We start from the raw sequence: 12,815 nt of genomic DNA, 5'->3' as shown, positions 1-12,815 counted from the left end.
CAAGTGTTCTGACATCTTTTTTGGATGCTGATTTTGTTTTATCTTATATGTAGGGGAAATGTAATTCCCCATTGACACCCATTATTATCACTATTTAGTATAAAGTATGCAGTGTCTCATTTCTGTATATTTTCTGAAGCCTCTGACTTCAAATGAGTGTCCTTTGCATGTAATTTTGCATTGGAGACATCAGCACTAGCCCCTCCCCTCAGGGTTCATGAGGTACAGTATATCAGGTGTATGTGACGGGTGTTTGTGGAGTCTCAGAAAACAGTGAAAGACTGTATTTAACTTTTACACCATGTATTTGTGAGAGCAGCAGATACGTGACCCAAACTCATTCACACACTGTGCTATGTGGAACATGTCATATCTCATTATGATCTGGACTTTTAATCATGTTGTTGATGTAATAATAAAAATCTGTCCTATTTTTGTGCCTCACACAATCCACGAGACCGGCCTCCTCCTGATGTGTGAGTGTGTGATGTGTGAGTGTGTGAGTGTGTGTGATGTGTGAGTGTGTGTGTGTGATGTGTAAGTGTGTGAGTGATATGTTTGTGTGTGATGCCTTTGTGTGTGATGTGAGCATGATGTGTGTGAGCGTATGTGTGTGATGTGCGTGTGTGATGTTTGTGTGTGCGATGTGTTTGTGTGTGTGCGATGTGTTTGTGTGATGTGCTTGTGTGATGTGCGTGAGCGTGTAATGTGTGTGATGTTTGTGTGTGATGTGTGAAATGTGTGACGTGTGTGCACTGATTTCAGTTCCCACAAAGGGATAAATACCCGTCCTCACACACAAATGAGTTTAGAGACTGAGCATCGAGGAAAATCTAATCTGCTGCAGAGGATTGTGGGTAGACGCAGCACCTGTAATGGCCCCCCACACTGCAAAATATCATTGACTTAAAGGCACACTGTAACTTTTCTGGTGGGGAGTCGGCTACTTTCTGTTACTGCTTTCCCGGGCGCCGTACACAGTATGGAATTAAACTTAACCGTCTTACGTTTATATAAATACTGGTGTTAATATTGCTCAGAAATACCTTGAAAAAGATGTATTCTCACTGCTCGCCTTTCCATAAATCTGATCAGTGACTTGGCCAGGGGGCATCAGCTGCTTGTTTCCATAGATGCGTTTAATGTTATACTGTGGAACATTAGAACATGACTTAAAGCTCACAAGATATAGTTTTGTGTAATACAGAGAGACAGAGAGATAGAGAGATAGAGAGAAGGGACAACTAACAACTAGTAATGCTAATAAGTACATGCTAACTCGCATGTCCTGATTATATAATTACATGCCGACAGCACACGTGGACTTGAGACCTGTTATAGAATATATCTGCACTGGGAAAAAACATATTTGACTCAAATACATGAAGGGAAAAAAGTCTGTATAAACTGAACATGGACAAAAATGAAAAGTCATAAAATCTGAAATCTCCTACAAAATCCTATTACATTTTCAAATGTCACAATATTTTAAAACAAAATTATGAACAATTATGTGGGATTCTTTTGAAAGGTCCTACATTATGTAAAACTTACTCTTGTAGTTTTAAGTCATGTTATAACACTGTTCCCTCCTCAAAAAAACCTATAGTTCTGTTTCATTCACACATTTGAGTCTGGTCTGCTCTGTCTACTTCTCCAAAGCTCAAAATGCTTTGTTCCACCTTATGTCATGAAGTGGTAGTTTTCAAGTTAACAGCTCCTTTTACTTTTAGTTCAGTAGAGATTGACAACTCTACGTCTGAAATGAGCCAAATGATTCTAGTGAAAGTGTACGGAGTTTAAAAACATAGTGGAGCACTTCCTGTATTACTACATGACATCAGGAGGTGGGAGAGAGTGTTTTGTTTCAGAGAAAAACTCAGCCTAAATGTGCAGGGTTTGTGTTAAACGTGTGAATGAAACAAAACACAACTCCAGGTCTGTTTGTGATGAGGAAACATTAGAACAGCTCAGAAAACAGCATAATATGGGCCCTTTAATGGTCCACTCAGTCCCAAATATGCGACAGGACCCCAATTTAACATTTACAGTAGTAAAGCAAGTATTTTTTACAATAGATTTAATCAAACCAATAGATTTAATCAAACCATTTTCTAATAGAGAAATTTCATGTAGCAGAACATATACTTTTACTTTGTACAATATTTATACAACTTTTTGCCACCCTCAATGCGAAAAACATTCAGAGGGAGTCCATCTAGTGGACAAACATGTAGTGCACGTGACATTAGAGAAAATGAGACGGGTAATGTATAAACCAGTGTTTATTCTTCAGTAATAAATAGTGAACGTTGTGAGTTTGTACACAGTGGAAGTAAATGAATGGAAGTGTATCCAGGTTTAAAAAGTGCGTTGTTCACTCGAGTTGTGCTCTGTGCAAAATCAGCACCGCGTGTCCTTCAAATGTACCCCTGCAACAGAAACAAGTCAAGTAGGCCACAATACAATCACACTGCTTCCATTACAATACATTTATGTCAATTAGCATTTTTTTAAAAGTATCAGAACTCAGATGTCTGTAGTCTCTCAGTTGTCCAGTTCTGATCCATAGCAAACGATGAAGTTTAAATCTGTCAACTGGACAAAACGTATGAGTGAAGACGTTTGGCTGCTCATCCAAGCCACTTCCTTCAGTTCTGGTCAGATTGCTGGTGGACACTGCCTTATATCTGTCTGAAGGTGGAGCTAACTACACTGAAACTGTAAACAGCTGTTGTCTCCAGTTTCAGCTGAAATGACCCTATTCAACCTTTAACGACCCTGATATTGTTTTGGGTCTGAGGATGGAGTTGTAGCTTGGTGAGAGATTATGTCTCAGGCCTCCATTCCTGTTTAAAGAAGGACTGTCTTTCCTAACAAAAATAGCTTCTTTAACTCCTCTCTCAAACCAAAAGCTGTTTACAGTTTCAGTATAGTTGGCTCCTTCCTTCAGACACATAAGGCAGTGTCCAGCAGTAATCTGACCACAACTGAAGAAGTGGCTTGGATGAGCAGCAAAACATCTTCACACCAAAACATCTTCACACCTACAAAGATTTGTCCAGTTGGCAGATTCAAACTTCGCCTTTTGCTACAAAAATCAGACACTTAAACTAATAGCGAAATTAGTTACCAATTTGAGCAGGTATTGGTACTTAAAGAAATCCCATTGACAAGACTGAAATGAACCTTCCCTGAATGTGTTTATAATGATGTCTCTCTGTATCTTTCATAAGACATATAGACTAGTGTACACCCATGGACCACTATGAACCTACTGTACACTGAGGGATTACACACATATAACACACATGGAATAGAACACAAAGTACTGCCCTTTAATGTGAAAAATCACATTCTATTGTCTAAAGAAAGTGAAACATAGTATTGTGACAACAGTAGCGATCTACAAAGGTGAGATTTGAACTGTAAAAACTTAGGCCACCATCTGAGCTAGGACTGAATAACTACAATATTCTATTACATATTGAAACAATTGCCAATACACCATTGTTCAGATCACTAATGTTTTGGTTTACCTGATTGTGAAAGTCAAATTGAATGTGCTCATTCAGCCCCACCCATCGTACGCCCGCCCATTCAGGGGTTGGGCGGGTGAAGTGTCCGGTCCGTTCTACACAGAGCAGTTTGCAAAGTTCCTTACCCTGTGACAGTGGTAGTGACTTTCTGTGCAGATTCAGGTGTTGTGCTCGAATTAAATTATTTTTGAAACCTTCAGTGTTGTGTCCAGGAGCTGATTTCCAGGGCTTTTCTGTGGAGCGAGAGACGGGGCAGAGGTTATGATGCAAAGCTAAAAGCGGAAGCCATTTTTATGATAGATTAAGCATTCTTTCAACAAATGTACAGTGGTCCCTCGTTATAACGCGGTTCATCTTTCATGGTCCCACAGTTTTGCAGATTTTTTTGGTGAAATTTTGCATGCTTTTTTACAGTGTATGAACCAATCATAATCAAACCTTGTCCAAATTTAGTTTAGAGAGACCCTTGTTTACATTATGGCTGCTAGACAACTGTCTAAAAATTAAAGAAAAACTACCGCACACTGTCTCACTCTTAATGCAATTTTATTCCATACAACGTTTCGGTCGCTCTGACCTTCTTCAGGTATGAGGACAGCCCCTTCCGCTCCCCTAGACAACTGGACATGGGCTGCAAATGTGGCATGGATGGAGCTAATTCCATAACAATCAGGAAGTAAAATGATAAACTTCAAATTTAAAAACTGGACAACGTTTTCAGTAATAACTATAGTGAATTGGCCTACGCACTTTCACAAACCTTTAAACTCAAATTTGTGATTGAAAATTCCAAAGTACTTGAGCCCTGTTCCCATTAGACTCACCTGTTTGCCACCTGTGTGCGAGGTGCGCTTGCTGCGGGCCCGTTGCCGCAGTGCAGTTCTCGTCTACTTCTCTAATGGCGTTTCCGTGGCAACAGTGATACACCCTATGCCACTGGGTCTGCTGGGACTCTCCACAGGGACAGCCCCTTTCCCTCATTTTCGAATAACTCCCTGAACATTTTTCCATGTTCGGTTGTTTCGAAGCCAGCGGCCTCTTCAGCTCCTTTCTCGACTCATCCCATCTCCACTTGCAGCCATTTTCAGACATCTCCCCATCTCTCTCCACTCTTATCTCAGGACTTGAACCTTTTCGTGCAAACCTCTTATCTGAATGCCCCTTACAAGCGTCACACGTTGGCAAAATGACTTCGTTCCACGGCTGAAACGGTGTCATTTTGCGTTTCGACACCTGCGTGGGACTGGTGGATGTTTTGTAGATTTTTTGCTTTGTTGAACATCTCGTGCATAGTCGTTGCCCCTTTGCGGCGTAAGAAAAAGTGTTTTCACTGTAGCTTCGGCTAACGCAGCATTCGTGATCAGACAGGCTCCTCCTATCCTCTTTTTCTTTGGGTTTATACTTTTCTTTTGGTTTTCGAATCGTAGTTGCGTCTTTGAATTCAGCATCGAGTTTTCTACGTCTGGCTGGTACGATCAGACTTCTACCCTCAATATGCTTGTTCAATTTTTGAGGCGTTGGTGGCATTTTGCTGTAGCCAACATTTTCAAAATCTGTTAACCAGCTTGAGGACGGTAGATACGCCGGTAGAGACTCGAATGAAGTGTCTTGCTGGTTTCCATCTACAGGCGAATCATCGGATAGCAGATTTTGTGAGCATTTAAGATCCACTTTGCTATAAACACAAGCTTGTTTTGGTATGTGTTTGTGTGGTAATTCCACAATGGGGTTTTCGAAAGTTGGGACTATGCTTTCCAACTCTTCACTCATCGTTTTCGGCAAATGAACAATCGGTACAATCTCATCTTGTACAGTTTTGTCTCTGGTATTTAGCATGTGGGCTGAGGGGACTTCTCCAGACAAAGCTTCATTGAAAGAATCCATTATAAACTCAGGAGATGGCACCAAACTGTCTTCCGTGGACCAAACTGAAGACTCAATTTTGCGCAATTCCGCCAAGTATTTTGCATTGAAAGGAAGACGAATAACTTTGATATTTTTTTCGTTACGGATTGCGTCAACATCGGAGGAAATTTGGATCTTTGAATTGTTTGTAACCGTGGTTTCTAATTCTATGCTTTTCTCATTGCCACTTGGACTTGCTACTAGCAGTATATCTGGGCAAGGTTGTGGAGAAGTCACCTTTTTGCCTTCAGTATTCATGATTTGCACGTTGTCGTCAGGTAGCATGCCATTTTGCACAATGGAACTGCAGTGTACGACATCTTGCGCAAATCTTCTGGACATTTCCGAAGTTTCGTGCGAATGCAGAACTTGTAAACCGGCTGGCGATGCGCAACACTCAATCCTCAGCTCTTCAGTCTCTATTACAAAACCACCTTTGGGTGGCGTAGTATTGGCCGTTACAGGCGCTAGATCGTTTTGCGCCAAGGTATGATCATCTTTTTGGACCGACAAAGCTGTAGAGAGATCTGAAGTTTCGTTTTGAGTTTCCAGTTGGTTTAAAGTTTGCATGCTAGTGCGCTGAGACATGGGAAGAGGTTCAGTCTGAACTTCGGAGTTGGTTACGTCTCTTGTTGGAACGTTTTGCTGGTAGCGTAGCCGTCTCGTGTGGTAGGCCATGGAGTGATAGTACTGGGGGTTGAGCATGCGTCGGTAGTCCATGAGGTGGTGATGGGTGTGGGGTAAAATGAAGCCTGGCGCATCCAGGTATGGAGTGGGCTGGAAGTGCGGCAGCAGAGGAAGACCGTAACCTAGAGGAGCAGAGAACATGTGTGGTTTAGTTTCCATACAGCTGCTCCCCTTTGTAGCTGTCCTGCGGTCCAGAGTGGGGTGTGTTCAGGAATTGACCCAAAAGACAAAGCTCTGATAGTGCAATGCTATTTATTACACAAACACAGTATATGCCAATTACAGACAGAAGGTCTGGGAGATCTCTGAGCCAATGCAAGACTTTCCAGATGTTCTACATATACATCTCAGTATTAGGAATGTGAACCTCTGAACCCAATCTCTTCTATGCATTAATATCTTAAACAGGCTAGAAGGCGTACATGATACCTATTTGAGCAGGTAAAAAAAAGTCCCATGACAGAACAGAAATAAACCTTTCCTGAACAGCTTTAGAATGACCTGGAGCTATATCTTTCACACGTATAAAGACACACAGACTAGTATACGTTCATGGACCACTATAAACCTACTGGACACTGTGTTCTATTCCCATGTGTGTTATGTGTGTGAAATCCCTCAAAGTACCAACAATTAATATTGAAAATCACATTCAGTTGTCTAAATAAAGAGTGTTTTAATCATTGTGGTATCAGAATTGGTATTGAGTGTCAAGTCTATTCCTTAGTATTAAAATTGAGTTTAAAATTGCAGTTTTGGAGCCCTGCACAATTGAATAATATATATTTTCAAAAGCTTTAAACTGACTATTTAAAGGTGCACTATCTCACTTTCTGGTGCTGGGTCCAGTGAGCTCTCTACGGATTTGCATTTTGCCTGGACGGTTCTACAATGACTATAAATATTCCTTTTCCATTGAAACATGCAGATTAAAAGTTGCGTTTGTGGTTAAACAGAAATTCAATTTTAAATACTGAAGAACAGACTCAATACATATGTTGATTCCCAAATGATCATTTTAAAGCTTTAGACAATATGGTCATTTTCAATTATGTGAGGTTTTTTTTCCTCCCAGTATCAATACCTGCTTAATTAAGTATTTCGATACTTATTTTATTAACGATTAGCATCTGAACCGTGCTGACTCAAAAAGGCCCTTTTCTCACCGAATCCCGGGTATCCTCCGTAGTACGGGCTGTAGTTGAACGGCAGGGCCACGGGCACAGGCCACTGCGCGCTCTGCACCGGGACAAACGGATGCGACGGCTGCACGTAGAAGAACGGTTTGTGGTGCGTCTGCTCCTCGGACATGCCCGGAGCTGCCCCGGGGCCTGAGCTCGAGCTCGGGCCCGGGGCGGACGGAGGGTTCATGGTGGAGGTTCCCGCGTCCATAACAAACAGGCGAAGAGAGAATCGTTTAGTTTGAGTCTGAAAATAGGCTCGTTTTTTCAAAGTACCACTGGCACACAAACAGGACTGTGCCGCGTCTGTGGAGTGTGATTAGGACGGAGCAGCAGCCTCGTGCGCCCATAAAATGCCTCTGATTGGCTGTGATTGGTGACGCAGGTGAGACGCGTCAAATTAACGTCAGGTAACGTACAATAGAAAGACTTGAGGTGTTTGATTCAGTTCATTCACTGCTTATTCTGTTCTGAAAATGATACGGAGTATCATAGGATATCCCATCCTCCAGTACCTCTGTGTGCCAGATGCCCTCCCATCCTCCAGTACCTCTGTGTGCCAGATGCCCTCCCATCCTCCAGTACCTCTGTGTGTCAGATGCCCTCCCATCCTCCAGTACCTCTGTGTGTCAGATGCACTCCCGTCCCCCTGTGTCCCCCTGTGTCCCCCTGTGTCCCCGTGGTGTTAGACTGAGATGGAGGCAGGTCACATGTCTGCAGATGTTGTGGTTGGATAAATGCAGTGGGAGAATGAAGTTTGTCACTGATAGAAATTATCAGGGAAAACGTTCATGGATATGAAGATTTCTTATGAAACATTGCACAGACTGACTCCACTCTGCCAGAGCTCCATAATACTGTTTATTTAATAAACATGGAAGAATAATCAGACACAAACCAAATATTAAATACATGTTTCATTGACTGGCCCCATGGCTCTCTCCTTCTCTGTGATTCCATGTAAATCGTGCTCAGGCAGTGTCTCTGCAGAAATCTATATTTTAGATTTATTTATGTTTAAACCCAAATTCTCCTTGTGTGCTGTGCGCTTCACCACGTGCTCCAAATATAACCACATCTTCAAAACAGCCTTTGGGGGTCCTGCAGGAGAAACAAGGGTTTAAAATGGTTCAAGTAACATGTAAAGGTGCTAACTGGTCTACCTATGAAATCAGTATCTACGAGTTTCTGTGAGTTTTGACCAGTTTACTTGGCTCTACTTACAGGACCAAGAATGTTACTTACTGCAAGATATTTGACAACTTTAAAAATTATTTTGTCCATTTTAAAAAGGTGCACAATGTTACTTTCCTGGTGGAGTTTTATCGCTATGCCTGGAATGTTCCGCAGTATGGCATTAAATGTATTCATCTTCCATTTATTCAGTTACATTAGTTTTATTGCTCAAAAATACCTTGAAAAGCTATGAGCAGACACACCTCTCCACAGATCTGGGGTCTCATTTCTAAAGCGCACATTACTTTCAGTGTAAACTTTGTGGTTTATAAAAAAAAAGAATTGAACATGAAGATGAGCTCCAGTCCCAGAACTCTGACCTTTGGGCGTTAGGACTTTGAGAGAGGAGGCAGAGGCCCTGGACTCAGACAGGACGCAGAGGCCCAAGGCAGAGGCCTGAGCTCAGAGGTGAGCAGGTTTGAGGACGTTTGCAGATATGTTTTGTCCCTAGGTGCACTTTTAGTAAGAACACCACATTAACTTTTATAAATGGGACCCCTGATCTGTAACTTCTGGACTTTACTTTGAATAAGGCTGTTACACATTAGTGTGATATAGCTTAAGTAAATATAGACAATAATATTGAATCCAAACTATAAAACAGTGAGTGATCACCCCAAAACAATTCTAAATGTACAATATATTAAAGAATATGAGCTGCAATAAATAACAGAATGCAACACTTTAGTAGTTGTTTTTTGTCTGTAATGAGTCATGAGAAACAGAAGAATAACCCAAATTTTTCCACTGGTGCAAAGAAAAATATTGACCCCCCAAAAAGGATTGTTCCATCTGTCATGTTTGGAACAATGAGTCCATATATTCTTTATCTTGACAGGCCTAGATTTGTCTCCATAGCTGCTACACTAGAACATTCTAGCTGAAGCAGTAACATCTCCATAGAGACAGGCAGGTGCCAGACCCTCCACCAGAAAAGTTGTTGCATTGTGCACCTTTATGCAAACATAATACAGCTGCACAGTTTCACAACACATTAGAAATTTACCAGTCTTACAGATCTCTTCTTTCTTACAAGTAACAAGTGAGTAAAAGATCAGAGTATTTTTTTGCGGTACATAAACGACTTACAGTTTCAGTTTCACATCTGTTCAGAACGTCAACACGGAGGGTCCCTCATGGCAGAGCCTGGGACACATTTGGAAGAATTAGAAAACTTTAAATTATGAGTTGATGAACATATTTATTACAAGTGCCAAACCTCGGTCCCAGTGCAGCGGCGGCGGCTCGTCCTCGTCATCTCTGGGCCTGTGGTACACCAGCCTCCTCTGGGGCAGGTCTGAACCAAAAGGAACTCATTTATACAGCAGTCAATATTCACTAACAATAAAGGTTCAATATGCAAATCAAAATCATTTTATTCTGGCATTGTTTAAAGGTGAACCATAACTTTTCTGGTGGAACATCTGCCACCTTCTCATCTTCATGGAGAGGATACAACTTTGCCTCGATTTATGGCATTCAACCTCTCTTGCATTCATCCAAAAGAATGTGTTTTTATAAAGATGAAAATTTACAGTGAGTCGAGCCGATCCTTCAAAAATCAAATCCAACTTGACTAGTGGAGTCATCTACTTGTGTCCATGGAGACAGAGTAGTTTAATGCCATTTTGTGGAACTATCAAAAATAATAACATCTCCATAGAGGCAAGCTAAAAAGTTACACAGTCCACCTTTAACTAATGCTTTTTTGATGTTCTAATGTACCTTGTCTCAGTGGGACTGTGGTCTTCCTTCTCACTGCAGCTTCAGTCCATCTGCTCTGCTCAGACACTGGCTCCTCTCTGCTCAGACGCTCTGAGAGGGACAGAGGAGCAGAGGATGCACATGAGAGGGACAGAGGAGAAGAGGAAGGGTCTGATGGAACAGAGGATGCAGAGTAGGGGGTCAGATGGAGCAGAGGATGCAGATTAGGGGGTCAGATGGAGCAGAGGAATACCTTGGCTGACCCGGTGGTGCTCCTTTCCCTCTGTACTCTCCTCCTCTTGGGTGTCTCTCCTCTCTTGGCTCTGGTCCAGTTCAGCCTGGTCTCTGGTTGGTCCTCGTCTGGACCAGGACTTTGTGAGTCTCGGGGGGAGGGGCTGGCTTTTCCTGGGTACTGTGTGTTTTCGGACCACCACTCGAATGGGCTGCTCACATCCTCGCATGTACCTCATACAAACAAGTTACAACAGCACAATAATTACCATCTATAAGCCTGGATATCTGTAGGCCAAGAGGGGCAAGAAGTGTGACCTAGGAATTGTAGTAGCAACATTTTTGTTTTGTTTTTCATATTGCAGTTTAGATTAAACATCAATTGATAAATGCACAATACATTGCAAACAAGTAGGATTGGGCTATGGAGAGCAACAGTGATGTACCCTCTGGTTCTGGAAGTAAATTTCCATTCATTTTTCCCTTTCTGAAAAAAATTATATGGTGAGTAACTAATGATACAAGACCCATCATTTTATTTAAAATTGGTTTCTGAAACTTTATAAATGACCAAGTTATTTGCAGAATCTTGCTTTTTGGACTTATCATATAGCTACCTAGCCTCCACTATATCTCTAAACTCGTATATTTGAATTTTTTGAAAAGTCTATGGGAAATTTATTTCTGAAACCAGAGCAGACTTGGAAGTGGGCGGGACTGTTGAGCTCCACAGCAGATGAATATGATGGTAGGCTGATGATAGGCTGCCTTTACCTGCCGTCTTCCTCTGACTCCCCCTCGTCAAGGTACATCTTGGTGCAGTGGACTTTGCTCCTGTTTGCTGCTCCTCTGGGCAGACTCTTCCCGCAGCAAGCGCACACAAACCGCTTCGACCCAAATGCCCAAATCTCATCTACTTCGTCTCCACCTCCACATACCACCTCCGCCAGCCTCCTGCCCCCCGCCAACACCGGCCTCTGGACCAGCTCCACCTCCTCCAGGTCTGTAGAAAACATCTCATCTCTGGAGGATAGCTCATCTAGAGAGGGGCTCAGAACGCTCATTCGCTCGTGTGTGGACTGCATCGACAGGTAGTTGTAGTAATATGGAGATTGAGCCAGACGGTTCATTCCTTTCGCTTCTGAGGCCAATTCAAACGGCAATTTTAGGATCTGGAAACTTGGATCAACTTGGAGATCTTGGACAATTTTTTCCTCCAGATTAGCTTCATTGTGTTTAGGTTCTCGCAGCTCTTCGCATGTAGGGACATTTTGCTCAGTCGCAGCAGTATCTGGTTGAATACTCACGACCTCTTGTGCACTTTCGATTGGCACAACTTGTTCTTCCACTTTGCCGTTGCTTTCTTCTTGCACAGATGAGCTATCAAGAGGCAGTTCCTCCTCCACATCGCCTGCCCAACATTCTCGTGGGCTCAACACTTCTAGACTCCGGTGGCTTGAATCGCCGTCATAAACAGCTGTTGTTGAAAAAGTTGAAGTTGGGGTCTCCAAACAACTTTCATTCTTGTTTAAATCATGACTTTGTTGTTGCGCCTTCTTCTCCTCTGTAGGTGAAAACATGGCGGACGAGTGCGATGCTATGCCTGAATCTAGCTCCCGGTCTGTCCCTTGGCTATTGCTAGCTTGCATTTTATCTAAACATTCTATGAGTTTGGTGATGGCATCGCTTGGGTCAGTTTGCACTTCAGAGCTGGCAGTTTCTCGATGTCCTGGTGGCTGTGGAGGTTGTGGAGGAGGCTGGTATCGAGCAGAGTTATCCCAGTGAGGAGAGGGGAAACGGGGCTCAAACACACGGCGGTAGTCCATGGGGTAAAGAGGTGCATGGGGGAAAACAAAGCCTGGATACTGCATGTACTGGTATGGGTTAAGGCAGGGCCGACCAAAATTAAAACCTGTAGAGACAAGTGAAAGTAAATGTACAATATTGTCCAAAATATGAACCTTCTCTTCTCCATCTGACCCTCTCCTCTGCATCCTCTCCTTCAACTGACCCTCTGACCCCATGACCCTCTCCTCCATTTGACCCCATGACCCTCTTTTCCATCTGACCCCTGACTCTCTCCTCCATCTGACCCCATGACCCTCTCCTCTGCATCCTCTGCTCCCTCTGACCCTCTCCTCCTTACCTCCTGGCAGAGCATATTGGCCGTAGGGGTTGTTCATTTGCCAGTGTTGGTACATGTAGTAAGGCTGAGATGGAGGCTGGACATAGAAGAAGGGTCTCTGGTGTGTCCTCTGCTGCCCCCCGCTGCCCATTGAGTGTGAAGCTTTACTGCCATCTACAGGAGACGAGGGGTTTACTAGGTTTACTA

General features: G+C 42.8%; 3 protein-coding genes across 3 annotated transcripts in view; 1 reads left to right on the top strand and 2 right to left on the bottom strand.

Annotated features, from left to right (window-relative positions):
* lsm5 (LSM5 homolog, U6 small nuclear RNA and mRNA degradation associated) overlaps positions 1-12,815 on the top strand; it is a 160,048-nt gene that overhangs the window by 94,539 nt on the left and 52,694 nt on the right. The gene's annotated exons all lie outside the window — the stretch shown is intronic.
* LOC117388530 (bucky ball-like) lies at positions 2,268-7,638 on the bottom strand. Its single transcript, XM_055230212.1, has 4 exons — positions 7,298-7,638; positions 4,364-6,253; positions 3,665-3,772; positions 2,268-2,432 (listed from the first exon to the last, which is right to left on the bottom strand). The coding sequence occupies exons 1-4, from the start codon at positions 7,521-7,523 to the stop codon at positions 2,404-2,406; spliced, it is 2,253 nt and encodes a 750-aa protein (XP_055086187.1). The 5' UTR covers positions 7,524-7,638; the 3' UTR covers positions 2,268-2,403.
* LOC129457244 (bucky ball-like) lies at positions 8,153-12,794 on the bottom strand. Its single transcript, XM_055230214.1, has 6 exons — positions 12,630-12,794; positions 11,258-12,395; positions 10,506-10,717; positions 9,768-9,845; positions 9,638-9,694; positions 8,153-8,413 (listed from the first exon to the last, which is right to left on the bottom strand). Exons 1-5 carry the CDS (start codon positions 12,757-12,759, stop codon positions 9,666-9,668), a joined length of 1,587 nt encoding a protein of 528 aa, XP_055086189.1. The 5' UTR covers positions 12,760-12,794; the 3' UTR covers positions 8,153-8,413; positions 9,638-9,665.

This window comes from Periophthalmus magnuspinnatus, chromosome 20 (assembly GCF_009829125.3).
Source record: "Periophthalmus magnuspinnatus isolate fPerMag1 chromosome 20, fPerMag1.2.pri, whole genome shotgun sequence".
NCBI lineage: Eukaryota > Metazoa > Chordata > Actinopteri > Gobiiformes > Gobiidae > Periophthalmus > Periophthalmus magnuspinnatus.
This window is presented reverse-complemented; position numbering and strand designations above follow the sequence as displayed.

Bases quoted from the DNA above. Each gene is read 5' to 3' on its own strand.
- LOC117388530 (XM_055230212.1), bottom strand. From the start codon at position 7,523: ATGGACGCGGGAACCTCCACCATGAACCCTCCGTCCGCCCCGGGCCCG. The intron at 6,254-7,297 runs GTGAGAAAAGGG...CTGCTCCTCTAG, and splicing joins CGGAGGATACCCGGGATTCG to GTTACGGTCTTCCTCTGCTG. The intron at 2,433-3,664 runs GTAAGGAACTTT...TTTCTGTTGCAG, and splicing joins GTCACTACCACTGTCACAGG to GGGTACATTTGAAGGACACG.
- LOC129457244 (XM_055230214.1), bottom strand. From the start codon at position 12,759: ATGGGCAGCGGGGGGCAGCAGAGGACACACCAGAGACCCTTCTTCTAT. The intron at 10,718-11,257 runs GTAAAGGCAGCC...TGTTTGTATGAG, and splicing joins GAGTCAGAGGAAGACGGCAG to GTACATGCGAGGATGTGAGC. The intron at 9,695-9,767 runs GTTTGGCACTTG...AATGTGTCCCAG, and splicing joins GCCGCTGCACTGGGACCGAG to GCTCTGCCATGAGGGACCCT.